Raw genomic sequence first — 17,993 nt, forward strand, 5'->3', positions numbered from 1 at the left:
TGGATTGCATTTACCAAGTAAAGGTACAGAAATTGCACCCCGCTGTGTCTTTGTCTGCTTCCTACCCTTCCGGCACTGCTACATCCCAATGCCAACCACATCTACACTGCCCTGGGACTACAGCTTCACCTGTGGGGAGCTTTTACATCTTTGCTGCACCATACCATCAGTCCCAGTGGATCTGCATGCAGCGTCGGCTTAACATCTCACTTGCTGAATACCTCAGGTGGCGTCACGAACTATTCATTTAATCAACTACATTCCACCATTTCAATTCCCCCATTACTTGGGCGCCCAGGGCCACGGACCGGGTCACTGCTGCTGTGACACATCCCGCCGACACCGGCCCGGTACCGAGTACCCCACGGCCCTGGGAGGGCGTCCCACATTGATGCGAGTAGGTTGAAGTCCTTTACAACTTTCAGTTTGGCCTCGTCCATCTCAAATGTGTCCCGGTCGTACCTTACCTGCCAGTAGTCAATATCTTTGCTTCTTTGTGTTGAGTAGCAGTCCCATGCTTGAGCTTTCCATCTTGAACCTCTGTAATAAGTCCTTCATTCCATCTACGCTTGTTGCTATCAATGTTGTATCGTCTGCGTATTTAAGATTCCTCATGATTTGTCCAGCAATTTTCAAATATCAAATATAGGCACCCTAAATACAGATCACTGCTTGACCCACCTAAGAAATAAAGCCACCAAATTGCCTAAATAAATTTAGATTCAGACCCTATGAGTACACCCCCAAAACCAGTCACCACTAACAAATAGAACGCCCAACCACTTTCAATGAATATGACCCTAATCTCGCTTACATAATACAGACGTGTTAGTGAATTAATACAGACTGGGAGATCGAGTACTCAAGTATGACTCAAGGTCTCATGAATATGGCTATATAGTATGCCAACAATAGTTTTTTGATGGGCCACTAGGATTAGATGACGGGGAATACTCTCGTAAGAGGGCACATGAGACGCCATTAATGTGGCACAGTTTATATTACGAAGGTATGGGCGTTTTCTGTTTATAATATGGTATATGGTACTTGATAGTGAATATGGTGCCGGTAGCAAAATATAGTGTCATATTAAAAGCGTACGGTATCAGACCAAAGTAGTAATATAGGAATCAAATTCTCCCATGGACATGCAAAGAAAATAGTAAATCAAGACTAATAATAATCCAAATCAACTATCTCTCCAGAATGTGGTAAAAAAGATGAATTACTGGATGAGCTGTCCTTCATCCGTCCCCTTATTGTTCCCGTTGATTTGCATGTTTGACACTTTTATTTTAATCCTTGAAATGAAGGAAGACAACCACCTGTAGGAAATATCTGGAGCTGTGGTTGTATCATGATATCGTAAACTCAGCAACACCACCACATAGTGAGAATGAAGATAGGATTAGGTTTTAGGTTGCTAGTTGGGTTTTACGATGTACAATATAAAATAATATTGTGGTACCGTGTTAGCCAGAAAACTTGATGTAAATACTTATGTCCCAAAAAAATAAGAAAAGTATTAAAGAAGTGATACCTTTATTGGCTAACCAGAGAGATTATATTTGTAAGCTTTCAGGGCTCAGAAGGCCCCTTCATCAGGCTAATATTATAAGTGATATTTACATCGATTAGTTGGGATTTACAAATAAATGGTATGGCTATGGCTTGGGTGGCTTATGACACGTACACTACACAGTCTATAGGAGAAACTGTAGAAATTGGCAGTCGGAAGAATAACGGTTTTATGGAGTTAATGCATTTTATATTGTGCAGATTCTTGATTAATTGCCCACGCAAGCAAACAAATTAGCTGTGAGTCATTGGTGTGACCTAATGTATGAGCAGGGGCTTATTAATTCCAACTGTATGCAATGTAACCCTGGCAGTGTTTTGCCCTAAGAAGGTCATTGGAAAGCTTTAGGCCAGGCCATATATTATTGAACAACACTCATATTTGTCCTGCTGTCTATAGCCAGTTATACACACAAGCTGACAGCTATCTGCACCGACCTCCACATAACCATCCGCGCCTGAGCATGGGGGGAACATCAAAAAGGATGGGCATCTCCAATCCTTGTTCCTTGATATCTGCTATAGATGTGAAAGGGTTATACCCCATATTACAATCTCTGCCCTATCCAAGGTGTGGTGTAGTGACCATTGTGTCCGCTAGGGGGCGCTGTGTGGCTGTCCCAGGAGAGAGGATGAGTAGTAGAATACTGAATGACCGTTATGTATCTCAAGGTGGGTGGCCTTGGGATGGAGACTTATGTGTGTGTTGATCAGCAGTGATACTGCTGAGGTGCTGTTTCAATGTGTTTGGGAAGTCTCCAGGTAACTGGTGAGATGGGCTGCACTAGTTACCTACAAACCCACCCAGGGGTGTGTGTTTAAGAATGCTATTGCAAAGTGTGTATGAGTGGTTGAAGGACCTGTGATGAGGTCATAGCCATGTGACCCGGTGGGCGTGGCTATGGACCATATAAGGTGGCCAGGGTAGGTCACATGGAGTGAATGCAGGGACCTGGTTGGTCCGTTGTGGAAGGTCCCGTCTGAGAGAGATGGGGCTGCCTTCTGACAGCAAGTGAATGCTGTGTAATGGCTGCATGTGCCTGATAGTTCCCTGGAGGGAATGGACGTCTGCAGCATGGAGAAAGAGCCATGAGTGAACCCTGACGGGTGAGCTATCTGAGGGCTGAAGAGCCTGAGTACTGGACATTGTGTAACCTGTGTGACCACAGGCTTAGCAGAGTGAAGCTCTGTCATGGACGCTATGCTCTTTATATGAACTTTTATGTTGCTGCTGTGGTTTATGATGCCTGAATAAACTGCATGGACTGTTTTGGTTTTATGGAAAACCTGTGCCGGATGTGATTTATTGGCTGCCAAGCGAGTATCTCCTACCCGAATGACAGCGCTACCTTACAAAGGATAGAGGATAACTTGCTGATCGTTGGGATCCTGTCTGCTTGTACTCCCAGGAATCCCCAAATCGTGGCTCCACTGCATTCACTGTCAATGGGACTGTCAGAAATAGCCAAGTACAGAGCTCTGCTTTCTCCGTCAGTTCTATATACAATGAGTGGAGCCGATTTCAAACATTTGCATTTCCATTCAAGACAGGGCTGCAGAGCTTTGATTTTGGGATATGTGGGGGTCTCGGCAATCAGATCCCCAGCAATCTGTTAGGGGATAACTTGTGACCTCTTCTTGTCATCGTATCATGGTCAAATGACAAATCATGCAGACATTGGCCATCTAATATAAAGGTGTTCCTGTGCAATAGAAGAAGTTCTCATGAATGTTCCGTCAAATGCATCAGAATGGGAGCACAATGTTTGTGTAAATCATGTTTATTGAATTAACAATATTAAAATAAAACATTGCTTTCAACAATATCATGTCTGGTTCTTGAATGAAAAACAAATTGCATATTAATTCCATTGTTGCGTACTTGACACCAATATTATCTTCTAATTGGAACAACAACTATTAATACCATTCAGTCCAGAAAATTGTCATACACAAAACAACCTCTGTGTTATGTATTCTCATGAAAATTAAAATAGAGGTTTGATGAACAACATTAAAATAACAGGAAAAAAATGAAAAAGAAGTCAGAGGGAAGAAAAGAAAAAGGAAAGAGAGGAAGGAAGAGAGGAAGGAAGAGAGGGGAAGAGAAAAAAAGAGGGGGAAGTAGAGGTAAGGAGAAAGTTATAAGTAGAGGGTCAAGTAATCCAGACCCCCCCTCGAGGACTTTTGTGTCCTCCGTCCCATACGGAGGAGATAATAAGTTGGTGAAGACCATTTTAAGCCAAAGACAAACAGGTCAAACCAAGTGAACAAGATCTAAAGTGTACAGAAGATTTCTGAAGCTATCCTATATATGAATTGGGAGCACAATGTTTGATGAATTGAATAATAAAAAATGTTTATTTTTTGAATTTTTAGGCTTTTTGGCACCTTCTTAGAGTAAAAAGTCACATGATCTTCCGAATAAGCTTGAAAATGTAGCGTAATAATTAGAGCAAATTTGAACTCCAAATGGGTACTGAAGTATAATGGCGCAAAAATTTTGCAACCTTTTAGAAAATGACAGAATGAAGAAGATGGAGAATTTTTTCCCATTTTCTCCACATCTTGGAAAATCAATTCACATTGTGATCTCACACTGATCAGAGTTTAATCTGAGCGAGATTTGCATAATCGTCCCGGTTCTCTCCGATGAGTGAAAATACGGTTATGTGACCCTCGCCTAAAACATCTGGATAGCCAAAACCATGTCCATGTCGGAAAACAAAACAATAGACAAATCCAAGTAAAGTTAAGGGACTTATCCACTTTAACTTTAAAAAGGCAAAAAGAAATGAATAAAGAATGAGGCGCAAATGAAAAACTCACTATTAGAACCCTCTTTATTTTAGAAAAAAGGAACAAAAGCAATGATAACTTAGTCCCTAAATTTCTAAATGGTGACAGTGGTTAGCAGATTGGTGCATAGGGCATGGATATTTTCAGCTGGTTCTTGGAGGATATCAGCCGATTTTAGGCTTTTATTGGGTGAGCAATGGTTGATCCTGAATTATTCTTGAATATATACTTAAATGGGTATTCTTGTTCTGTCCTCTGAATATAGGGCAAATATGTTTATATTATGTGCTGGTTAGTTATAGCACCATCTAGTGGTGGCTGAATTTATAGCTGTGTCTTTAATTGCTTTTATAGCCTGTGCCTTTAATAGCAGACAGAGTGTTGCATTGTGGGATTGAAACAACGTATCTGGGATGAGGAAGATGCCATTTTCTTCTGTGTATTTCTTAGGACACACGTTGTTTATTTCTCCTCCTGTAACTCCCCTACTTGAGTCGCTATCCTGGTAAAGCATATCTGGTAAGATTAATATCATTTCTTGCAATGCAGTGTTACAGAGATGTTATTAGCTGTATTGCAGCCAGTGCTCAGTAGATGAAATTAGACACCTGTGTATTCCATGTAAAGTTTGCATCACATTGTATACTTCCTGTAATTTGTGTTAGCTGTGTGATCATCTGCCCAATACTTACCTATGTCGTTTGTATTCTTTATAGTTTTACCGCATGTTCTATACTCTTCACCAATAAACAAGTGTCATGATCTGCTTAGTTCATGGGATTAGGTAGTTCAGAGGTTAATCTTGACGGCCTCACTCTGAGATTCTGGGAGGCTTTTTATAGACTCATTGTGGACTCATTCCTCGTCGCTTATACTCAGACCCTTGGCCGAGTGTTTGTGACCCTGGTGTGCTTTGTGACTGTGATACTTTATGCTTGTTTGGTTTTGACCCAGTTCTGTCCCTGTTATGAGTTCTGCCTGTTCCTTTTGTACTGCTCTGCTATTCCCGTGTATTACTCTTTTGCCTTGGACCTGACTACTCTCTGACTGCCTCCCTTGTACTGCGTTGCTATCTCTGTGTATGACTCATTGCGTACGTTCTGACTATTCTCTGCTTGCTCCTCTGGTACCACTCTGCCCTCTCTGTGTATGACCCCCCCGCTTGTCTGACCTGAGTTCCCCTAATCTTCACGCCAGGATTCCTGTAATAGAATCCTAGTCATCTACTGCAGCAGGACGCTAAGCCACGCCCCCTGTGGTCACATGATCGTAGGTCCTGGTACTCTATACTACCTTTTAGTGTTGCAGGTCCTGTGCTCAGAATTTTCCCTGCAGTTTCGGACCCCGGGCCCTCCTGTAGTCTGGGTGAGTGACCCTGCTCAGCTGCGGCAGTCCGCCAGCGCTGACAGGATCCTGATAACAAGTTAGACTACAGAGAACAGTCTGCTTATGGAAGATAGAAGGTGGTTTATGCTGTATGCTAGATTACACACCGTGTCAATGTGTATGAAGGCAGAACAATTCTCATGTTTGGAAGTCATCCAACTTTGGATAGGGGATAACTTCCCAATACCTGGGGGTCAGACCGCTGCAACCCCACTGATCCCAATAACCCCCGGCTCTTCGAGCCCCTTGTGAATAGAGGTATGTCCATCATGCCACTCCATTCATTCTTAATAGGACCACCGGAGAAATCTCGTCTAGTCTTTGGCACTCCCATTAGAGTGAATGGAGCGGGAGATCACATGGTCGACAACTGCTCCATTCAGAGTAATCCAGACTTTAGCACTACTAGCTCTAGACTATATGTCTTTGTGTAAAGCCATTTCTACTTTGCATGTTAAAACAAAGAAAACAGAATCCTTTTACTTGCGTTGAATCGGTGTTGTGAGCCTTATTGACGCAATGTAATATTCAGATAATATAACAACCAGAGTATCATTTGGATGGTTGGAGCCACCATTACACATTTCATCCATAACCTCAGTTGCTCTTTTTCCACAGATATACAGTGGGGAAAAAAAGTATTTAGTCAGTCAGCAATAGTGCAAGTTCCACCACTTAAAAAGATGAGAGGCGTCTGTAATTTACATCATAGGTAGACCTCAACTATGGGAGACAAACTGAGAAAAAAAAATCCAGAAAATCACATTGTCTGTTTTTGTTTCATTTTATTTGCATATTATGGTGGAAAATAAGTATTTGGTCAGAAACAAGCAATCAAGATTTCTGGCTCTCACAGACCTGTAACTTCTTCTTTAAGAGTCTCCTCTTTCCTCCACTCATTACCTGTAGTAATGGCACCTGTTTAAACTTGTTATCAGTATAAAAAGACACCTGTGCACACCCTCAAACAGTCTGACTCCAAACTCCACTATGGTGAAGACCAAAGAGCTGTCAAAGGACACCAGAAACAAAATTGTAGCCCTGCACCAGGCTGGGAAGACTGAATCTGCAATAGCCAACCAGCTTGGAGTGAAGAAATCAACTGTGGGAGCAATAATTAGAAAATGGAAGACATACAAGACCACTGATAATCTCCCTCGATCTGGTGCTCCACGCAAAATCCCACCCCGTGGGGTCAGAATGATCACAAGAACGGTAAGCAAAAATCCCAGAACCACGCGGGGGGACCTAGTGAATGAACTGCAGAGAGCTGGGACCAATGTAACAAGGCCTACCATAAGTAACACACTACGCCACCATGGACTCAGATCCTGCAGTGCCAGACGTGTCCCACTGCTTAAGCCTGTACATGTCCGGGCCCGTCTGAAGTTTGCTAGAGAGCATTTGGATGATCCAGAGGAGTTTTGGGAGAATGTCCTATGGTCTGATGAAACCAAACTGGAACTGTTTGGTAGAAACACAACTTGTCGTGTTTGGAGGAAAAAGAATACTGAGTTGCATCCATCAAACACCATACCTACTGTAAAGCATGGTGGTGGAAACATCATGCTTTGGGGCTGTTTCTCTGCAAAGGGGCCAGGACGACTGATCCGGGTACATGAAAGAATGAATGGGGCCATGTATCGTGAGATTTTGAGTGCAAACCTCCTTCAATCAGCAAGGGCATTGAAGATGAAACGTGGCTGGGTCTTTCAACATGACAATGATCCAAAGCACACCGCCAGGGCAACAAAGGAGTGGCTTCGTAAGAAGAATTTCAAGGTCCTGGAGTGGCCTAGCCAGTCTCCAGATCTCAACCCTATAGAAAACCTTTGGAGGGAGTTGAAAGTCCGTGTTGCCAAGCGAAAAGCCAAAAACATCACTGCTCTAGAGGAGATCTGCATGGAGGAATGGGCCAACATACCAACAACAGTGTGTGGCAACCTTGTGAAGACTTACAGAAAACGTTTGACCTCTGTCATTGCCAACAAAGGATATATCACAAAGTATTGAGATGAAATTTTGTTTCTGACCAAATACTTATTTTCCACCATAATATGCAAATAAAATGAAAAAAAAACAGGCAATGTGATTTTCTGGATTTTTTTTCTCAGTTTGTCTCCCATAGTTGAGGTGTACCTATGATGTAAATTACAGACGCCTCTCATCTTTTTAAGTGGTGGAACTTGCACTATTGCTGACTGACTAAATACTTTTTTTCCCCACTGTATATATTTATATTTCCATGATGCTGAATGGCTTACAGCTGTGGAAGAGGTCATGCAAATCACAATTTGACCCCGTGATTGATCATAGAGTTGCCCAAAATCAGTAACCAGAGATGCTATAAAATGCATTTAGTTACAGGATTATTTTACATGAGCCATTTCCTTGCAAATCACCATCCCGCTGGGTCCTACCTGGTGGTCATGCTGTTCAGTCTGATCTACTGTTATGGATCTGATTTGGGATCTGAACAGACTGGGCAGAATGTGATTTTGCTTTTAACATTAGTTTTTGGTTTCTGGTGTTCGGATCGTAACACCCATGTGCTGGTATCACGATGATTGACCCAGGTCCTGAGACAACTTTCCATGTAAGAGCCTTGATCTAAGGTTCTTCAATAAGTGATATAGTAAAAAAAAAATCTAATGCCCCTTAAAGGGAATTTATCAAGAGGATTAATGGGAAAATTTCACCAGGATTTTGCTTTGAAATCTAAGCACTACTTTCTGTAAGGGCAGAGAGCCTGACTACCGGGATTACTGGGCTGTTTGCTGCCGTTTTGATAGAATCTGTTTTTTCTGTTGTACAGTAGATGTAGCAGTGCTCAGAATGCTGACCTCCAAATAACCCCGCCCAAACTAATGATTGGCAGCTTCCTCCGCACACACTGCATTGCTAGCCATCTGCCAATCAGTGATGGGGCGTGGTTACACAGATTAGCCAGACTGTCCTGCACATGAGATCTAGTCCTGCAGTGATAATCTTCTGCTGATAAAACACTGTTTGTATTGAAAGTACAACACACAGTCTAATGAGTGACACATTTCTGGAATCAGGCTCTCTTGCTCTACATGCTGCTGTCAGATTAAGTAGCAAAAACCTGCTGACAGATTCCCTTTAAGGCTATCAAACCTCTTATCTAGGAGAGGAGAAGAGTATGACAAAGATACTGATAATTCTACAGTATTGCCGATTCGGCAAAACTTTAAAGTTAGCGCTTTATGTTCAAATTACTAGGTAGTCATGTGGGTGGAGCAGCTCCACTAGGTAGTCACACATATCGGTTCCATAGACTGGGATTGTAATAAAAAGCCACCTCCAGAGCAGTGCAGGCAACAAACCACGACTTCCGCTGGATACTGAAAATGCTTTAAATGCTGCTGAAAATGGCTTATGATGACCTGACGTGTGGAATGACACTCCAGTCAGGAGGGAATCCGATAACATGGCTCTTCAGGGGAATAGCTTCACCCCCATAACTACTTCCAGATGATTTGAATAGATCACGCTAACTAAATGGGAATCTGTCAGTAGGATCAAAACTCCTATGCCATCTATATGGGCAGAAGAACTGTTTGTAGATCTGAAGCCTCCGTCACATGAGCTCTATTCCTTGCCCAGAGCCGCCTTCTACAGCGGGGAATAGAGCTGGAGTGACAGAGGTTTCAGATCTACCATAGCTCTTCAGCCTCATTTTCACATCAATTCAAACGCCGATTTCTTAGTAACGGAAGAGCAGACTGGCCATGAAAAGGAATTGCCGAAATTGTCTTTGAAAGAGCTACATGTGCATAGAAGTAGTTTTGGGGGGTGAAATCCTGCTGACAGATTTCCTTGCAAACTTCAAGACTTGATTGAGATGTCAGAGACGACTCCTGGGTGGTAAATGAGAGACCATGTAGTGTGTATAAAGCCTTCAGTTATAACGGCCGACACTGCTGTATAGGCACAGAAAGAAAAATATTTAGACATTTGCAATTATAGCGTCATGCATTTATTACCATGATCACCACTACTGTGCATATTGTGCTGGAGAGGAGTCTGGCTAAGAAAAACACAGACACAAATATGTGCACCCTCCGCCTCTAATGATTTCAGTCATTTCACCAAATATTACTTATCATATAGCTTCAAATAAAAAGATAACCCTAAAGATGCCGAGATGACCCAAACTAACAGCCTCATAGGGATCCAATGGTGGAAAACCTCTTTATTGGATCTCTAAGGATGTGAAATAAATCAGAACAGTTAAAGAGTAAAATAAAATTGAAGTTTTATTTTTCTTATTTTTTTATGGGAAAGTAAAAACATTGTATTACAGTATATATTTTTTAATTAAATCTGCTTTCTCTTCCTAGACTGATCATTCATTCTCAAATTTCTCAATTCACGGGTAAAATCTGTCTTCAGTGAACACAGACTTTCCCATTAGTGGGATAGGAAATGACAGTTGGTGCTCATAAAGTTCTATGGAGAATTGTAACTGTGGTTTCAGGAGAACCTGCAGCAGAATGTCAGTGTCGGCCTTGAGCTTCTCCTCTCTCCATAGAATTTTGAAATCACCAAATGTCCTCTCCTATCTCAGTAATGGGAAAGTCTCTCTTCACGGAATACAAAATTTATGCATGAATTTAGAGTGAATATTCAGTCCAGGATGAGAAAGAAGTAGATTTCTCTGATAAGATATATTACAAAGTTGCTTATTTTTATGTGTTGGTTTCTGAAAGAAAAAATTAAGAATTTACTATCAATTCCACAGTTGCTAAAATTGGTGTTGACAACTTAGGGATGTGTGGCGCCCCTGAAGGCTCAGTCGCCACAGAGGTACTGCACCTCCTCCTGAGGTGTGGTGCCCCACCATCCAGGTAAGGTGGAGACTCCTGACCACGCTCCAACACCTGCACCCCACACCACAAAGTAGTGTAGCAAAGCACCTTCGGCGGCTCCCTGCTTGGAGTATAGCAAAGCACCCATTGGTGGCTCCCTGCTTGGAACACGAAACGTGCTGGGAGGTGGGTGGAGTTAGATGACATTACAAGGAGCGGGAAGAGTTTAGGATGAGAGGTAAGTTGGTTAGAGAGTTGGAGAGAAGAAGATCTCCGGAGAGAGGGATAGATGGATGGATGGAAGTGCGGCAGCAGATCCCGGTGATCTCGGTCTGCTGGCACGGGAAAGGAAGAGAGAGAGCAACATAGACTGAAAGCCTGATTCTCCATAGAAAGAAAGACTAGTACGGAACGTGAGGAGTAAAAGGGAACAGAGCACGTGGGTTAGAGGAGAACCCTTCCTAGAAGTTCCAAGCGCAAGGCCGGGGCCCGGTCCCCGAGGTTGTATGGATACTAATGGTCCTGCAGCAGACACCAGAGGAATAGAAGTAGTGACCACTTTATTCCCACACAAGACTTGGGGGCACAACAGCAACTGGATAGTGAGCCGGGACTTAGTAGCAAGAAGTCCCCGAAGCAGGCTACAGCTGTCTGCCGTACAAGTAGAGTTCATAAGAACATCGGACAGGAGGAACTCCAGTGTAACTCAGTACTAGGAGTACTTCATTTAAAGGCGCTATAAGAGGAGACGTTCAGAAAAGGCACATGTTGGCGGAGTGTTGGAAAGGAGTATTCCATCTGGCCTGGAGGTTGACTGAGTCCCTGACCCGGAGGACACGGCACGGAGGAAGGCACCAGATGCTTTAGTTCCACATCCAGAACCAACATAATCCTGCCCAAAAATGTTTAACCCCAACCTCTTTTCTTCCTGGGACACCACAAATTTCGCAAAACTACCGTTGAAAAATTGGGATGCTAATTCAGAACAGTTATCATGTATACAGTTTACCTCCCGGAGTTAGGATGGAGTGAACATGGGGAAAAATATTTAGTCATATAGGGAAACTCAGTATGGGCCTATTATACCAAATATATTAAAGGAAATCTGTCACCAGGTGTTGGTGCCTTTCTGTGAGAGCAGCATATTGAAGAGGCAGAGACCCTGATTCCAGTGATGTGTCACTTACTAGGCTTCTTACTGCAGTGTTGCTAAAAAGTTTTTTCTGCTGCAGATCTAGCAGTTCTCTGAATGTTGAGCTCTGCATAACCCCGCCCACACCACTCATTGACAACTTTCTGTGTAACCCGTGGATAGGCAAAAGGCTACCCATCATTAGTAGGAGGCGGGCCAATACAAAGCTCATGAACTGCAATGCGCATGCGCTGGAAAAAGTCAAAAGAGCACTGGGGCATGCACATTGCAGTGCTTTGCCCTTGGCAGGGCAGAGAAAAGTGCACCAGCTCAGAAGTGCGAAGGGGAACACTGGGTGGATGACGTAGGATGCGTCATCCACAAGAAGCACAGAAGGAGGACGGCATCGCAGGGGGACAAGAGGCACCAGACCAAGATCAACGACGCCCCATAGGTAAGTATAATTAAAGGTATTTTTTTGTCTCGCAGGGCAAATTGGAGTAATATGTGCAGCATTATAGAATGCCGTCACATGGGGCTGAAAGACCATAGATTATATCGGAAAAAAATGGTGACAGGCTTCCTTTAAACCTGTCCCGCCTGACTAATAGGGGTATAAGAGGGTGCTACGCCATCTTCTCCACCTTTATAACTACAGCAGCTAATGACAATGACTAGAATGGTGGAACCATTGATCATCTCAAACAGAGGCCTCTAGAGCTCTGTTATCATGATCGGTGTGGGTCCAAGTAATGGGAACTCCTTTATGGTATTACCCCTTTAATGCCCACCATTCTGTTTTTATGGCCACATTTATGTGCCAACTGATTTTATTATGTACACTTATTTATCTGTTTAGGAAAGTTGAGATAATATCATCCAGAGCAAGGAGCCACTTTTTTTTCTGCTCTGTCGCCTCACTGTATTATGAATATGTGACCTGTATTATATCATAAGTGTGATCAGCTGTGATCTGTACAGAAACATGGCAATAAGAATTCAATTTCTCTGCAGCGCCACCACTGGAGGAATGACACATTACACGGTGTCCATTCCAATCAATGAGTTGCCTTTGTATTGCAGGACAGGACAAGTCTTCCAGAGCGAGCACCACATTTTGTAGCCTCTCTCCCAGCTGGCCATGAAATGAGAATCCTGAACATTGGACCCCCTTTTAAATCAGAATTCACTAATGAGGGATGTGAAAAAAAGGCAGCAAATGCAATATAGTTATGACGCTGGGTCACTTCTCACTGAACAAGCCATGAGACAAGGAGTCAAGGAGTCTGGGGTCGGATCTCAGGAGAGCATGTCAAAGACAAAAGGGTAAGGCAAAAGAGTGGCCAAAAGGCAAAGTCCCAGGTCAGACAGCAAAGGTCAGAGTACATCAAAAGCAAAGGGAAATACAGAAAAATGGTCAGAAGGCAAAGTCCAAGGTCAGGCAACAAAGATCTGAATAGCTGAACACAGAGCACAGGGCACACACAGCACCGAGCAACGCTACGACTGGCAAACTGGCAATGATCTGACCGTTGTCAGCCAGCTGAATAGCCAGGCAATCAACCAGAACAGGTGACACTTGGAGGAAACCCAGCAAACCCGGCCAGATTAGGTGACTGGTTCGTCACTCACAATACTGACAGCCCAGCATGCTCCTCTTCCTATAGGGTGGCTCGTGGCTGAGCTGTCAATCACAGCATTCCTAGAACACCGATTGGTGGAATCATCACAGAAGTATTTTCACATTCCAAAACCCAATCCTTGTAACAGTAATGCCTAAACGCCCGTCATCTGGGGCTCATTGTGCTTTCCCTGCTGGAGGAGCCTGATGTTAGATGATAAATTTTGTTCACAGAATTATGTATCCTTGTTGTCCACAGGTGGAAATCATCACCGGCGACCACTGTTTGTTTAGTCTCCTGGCCCATTGTTAATACGTATTGAAAGTGCTTATATCTCCAGATATTTGCTCTGCTAATGAGACGTTTCAATACGGCACGATGACGGGAGGTCGCTTTGTAAGTTTTATGTTTTGCCTCTGCTCACTTGGTGGTCATTTATGTATAATTGTAACATGTAAATGTCTCATGATTTACAAAGCTGTTGCATTTCTTACGGTGATTTTCTGGCTGCTCTGTGTGATGAACCCACTGATGTTTACTCGGTAAAGGTCACATTACTATGTAAATGAAATACAGCGAGAGCAAAATGCCAGAAGTAAAAAATCTACAATAATTAACATAATGAGCAAGTTACTGTAACTTCTGTTAGCAAATAGTGATGGAATAATAGAAATAATGACAATATCTGTCTATCTATCTCATTGAATCCATGTAGAGGAAAGGTCACACTCAACAGGATAAAATGTGGCTCATTTATTGACATATAATTACATGTCAGGGAAGGTCCCGTGGAAGCGCTAGAACAGCGCGAAACGGCCGTTTTCAGCTTGTGAGCACTCTTGTATTTCCACTCTGTCCTTACATGTAATTATATGTCAATAAATGCGCCACATTTTATCCTGTTGAGTGCGACCTTTCCTCTACATGAGTTGATCGCTGCGAGGTCAAGCACACAGGAGCTCTGGACGACAGCTTGCTGCCAGGCATACACCACCAGTGGACATCTGGTAATAGCGGTGCCGTCCGCAATCTCTGTTTTTGTACTATCTATCTATCTATCTATCAATCATCTATCTATCTACGATACGCATGCCGTACTCTGATTATGAGATCCCTTCCTGACTGAACATTACATTTACACCCGAGTACTCACCTGAGGGTTTTTAAACACAGCATATTTTTCCGACTTTTTCACAAAGTAAATTTTGTTTTCGCTGTCTCTTGTCCAGTCTGAAAGGATTTCAACAATATTTTCATGGTCTTCAAAGAATCTCTCTAGAATAAAAAAAAACAAAGGAATATTGCGCCATGTTAGTCTCCCGCCAAACCAGATTTTTATTCTTATCCAAGGGGGCAGTATTAATGTACTCAGTGCTGGTATGTCAAATATCTGCTAGATATACAATGACTCAAACTTACTAGTAAGAAGCAGCGAATGTATTATTTTATATTTGTGCCAATTTTTCTTGTTCTGTCCCACCCCAACTGCATCCTGTAATCACCTATATATGGTAGGGTTTTCTTTCAGTTGGTGCTTTCCCCCATGCCGTGATAGCGTCCTGGCACCTCCAGTCAATAGCCGCTTGGTGCCAGGGTGGAACAATAATGTTATGGGGAGGACTACCTTCCAACAGTGATAAGTACCATTTAGGGCATTGTAGACTTACAGGGGAAGGGTCACATGCTACTAACATCTGGACATGTTTCTATGGATTTTTCAATGTCTGGTGATCCTAGGGGTGGTGTATATTTCTAGTATCTCTCAGAAATCTAGAACCGTGCACTGGGTCAGCGATACAATTCAGTGGAAAGGGACAGCTACAAGTGTGGACACAGCCATGCGAGGCTGCTGTAAGAAGTCATGTTTGCCTGCATGTTTTCCTGGTGGCCTTCATCAACCTTAATCCAGACCTTCACATAATAATAACAACAACGTGAGATCTGAATACATCCTAACATACAGTATGTATATTAAGAAGTAAATCTTCTCATTAATCAAGTACTCACCGATCTGAAGCTCAGGATTTTCCTCATATAAACACCACTCAACTGCAAAATCACAGTGAGTCTTCTCGAACAGGTTGTCCAGTATCTCACGGACAGTCTGACGTTCATCCACCATCAAAGTCTTGGTGCTGCTGTCTGTCATGTGAACCTTAACAATCAGCTGTAGACAAAAAGAGACAGTGATATAATGTGCTACAGTCCATGTTGAGACTAAACTTTATATAGTTCCTCCTTACTGAAAACATACCGCTAATATATTACTATTGACGTGTTGATGCAATTTGTATATAAGTGCATGTAGATGAGTTTTCCTGTGCGTTGTATATTAGGTGGTGACCTTTAGATGTCTCTGTAGCACCATAGACTATAAATACGGGCTGTAAGCTGGAAGTGAGTCAGTGTGTGGCTGATATCAGAAGAGGAACATAAGTCGCCCCATGCTGATCAGAGAGACAAAAACTCAAGAATGGTGCAGATCCCAAAAAGAGAAGGAGCCTCTGAGGAGCCTGCTATGAAGGATTGCAATGACCTGTAGCTCAGCTCCTGTAGGACACTCACGAGGAGATGCAGAGCATGGCGCAAGAAGACAGCAGACATTAAGGCAATTGACTGCACAATATGAGATTTTGTGTGAATTTGGGAGGGAGCGTGGGGATACACGTTTCTTTTTCTGGAGACCCTTTATCCATACTGAGTGTGTTTAGGTGACTGAAGGCAGTAAATGAGTAATATGTGTAATTCAAGCCACCGGGCCTAATGGTTGAAGTGATACAAGTTGTAGTCAGAGTAAGGGTACCGTTACACCTAGCAATGCACCAGCGATCCCGACTAGCGATATGACGCGGTCAGGATCGCTGGTGCATCGCTAAGTGGTCACTAGTGAGCTGCCACACAGGCAGATCTCAGCAGCGATATCGCAGGGGACGGGGATCGCTACTTACCTGTCAGACGCGGCGATCCTGCGTCCTCCCGCCTGGCTCCACGCGTCGCTCGTCGGCGCCACAGGAAGCGCAGCAGGAAGTGGCCGACGAGGAATGGTCCCGGAGCTTCTCGCGCGATCTGCGATAACCAGCGGGGGAGCCGGTCGGAGGTAAGTATCACATGCAGCGATATCGCTAGCAATATCTCTGTAACGTCACAAAATCGGTGACTTTACAGCGATATTGCTAGCGATATCGCAGTGTGTAACGGGGGCTTAAGGCTGGCACTTAACTTATAAACAAAATCAGTCCGATTTTGACGGCCAAGCATCGCACCAATGATCTTACGTACGGTGATCTGTGTGTAATCCGTTTACAATGCGAGGATGCAATCTCCTCGCATCTATGTATCCATGTAACATCTGTATGGCCTCCGTATGTCATACGTGAGGCTTTATATTTCTCACTGATTTTACCCAATGGGTCGAAATGAGGAAAATGCTTGCATATTTCTCGCAAGTCACACGCATAGTCTGTGTGCTGTCCCATTATTTCTCGCACCCATAAACTTGCATTGGCGAGACTCGGCAGATATACGCTGCAAACCGCCGCATGCTGTGATTTCACTCACACGTATAATATGGCCGAGAAAAAAGACGGTGATGGGAGCTGCCCCATAGATTAACAGCGGTCCGAGTGCTATGGGATTTTTTTCTTGCATAGCACTCTCTAGTGTGATTCCAGCCTAAGTGATGAAATCTTCATGCGAGATTGGGCAGAGGTCTTGGCCCATTCAGCGAAAGCGACAGTGGTGCAATAACGTGACTCAAAGGCTAGGCAGGGTAAGTTGTAGGTTTTTAGAAGAGTTGCTAGTCATCTTCAGGTGTAACTGGACCAAAAGAACTCAACAAAGGACTGTGTGCATTTGCAGGACCATACCAGTCTATGGGCTGCTACTTTACTATCTATGCAGCATACACATACATTTTCCAATTTTTATTTAACATCATGGCTGCTGTGGCTGTATATGAAAAATAAAAGCAGAAATCAACATTTCCCCATTAACTTGTTTTTAAAAATGAAGCCCCAGTTTCACAAAAAAATCATGATCATTCCATTGAAAAACTTGAAGGCCCATTCAGGTAGGGTTAGACAAGCCAGGCCTACAAGGGGAATCTCCACCACATACTGTAATGTAGCCCTCACTCTAAAGAGCTGATGAGTTTAAGCAGAAGACAACCTCAAGTGATGTTTAAGCAGAAACTGCTTTTGATAAAAGTTAGCATAGATTTACATAAGTGTGGGTTTTAGAATCAGTTCTCTCTTTTTTTTTTCAATTGCTACAATATGTAATATTCCCAATCTTCCTTCTGATAAATGATCACTTTAAATATGAACACCACATGGATTTACACAACTCTGGGTTGTCTAATTTTATCTATGGTGACACTGAGAGGATATGTAAAAATTCTAATTTACCTTACAAATATTTCCAAAAATAAAATTCAGCATCCATTTACTGCTCTCCTTACACATTCTGATAAAGAAATGTCTAAAGTCATTGATTTTGGTGGGATCCATAGACAATGGTACATTTGTTGATCTTTTCATTTTTCCCCTGACAGTAAATGGTCAGGAAATGTGATCAGACATCTTTCATTTCAGTATACACTATCACTTCTTTTTACAGGAGCTAACCTGATACACACTCAGAGGA

At 43.0% G+C, this 17,993-nt stretch overlaps 1 protein-coding gene across 2 annotated transcripts in view; it reads right to left on the reverse strand.

Annotated features, from left to right (window-relative positions):
* Positions 1-17,993, reverse strand: part of APBB1IP (amyloid beta precursor protein binding family B member 1 interacting protein) — a 148,178-nt gene that overhangs the window by 33,038 nt on the left and 97,147 nt on the right. For both annotated transcript variants that reach the window (XM_073581766.1, XM_073581765.1), the window contains exons 6-7: positions 15,357-15,516; positions 14,503-14,624 (exon numbers count right to left, since the gene is read on the reverse strand). In XM_073581766.1, coding sequence (XP_073437867.1) covers positions 14,503-14,624; positions 15,357-15,516 — 282 coding nt within the window. The remainder of the gene's footprint in view (positions 1-14,502; positions 14,625-15,356; positions 15,517-17,993) is intronic.

The sequence above is a fragment of the Dendrobates tinctorius genome, unplaced genomic scaffold, assembly GCF_039654945.1.
Source record: "Dendrobates tinctorius isolate UK_male_01 unplaced genomic scaffold, ASM3965494v1 ptg000070l, whole genome shotgun sequence".
Taxonomy (NCBI): Eukaryota; Metazoa; Chordata; class Amphibia; order Anura; family Dendrobatidae; genus Dendrobates; species Dendrobates tinctorius.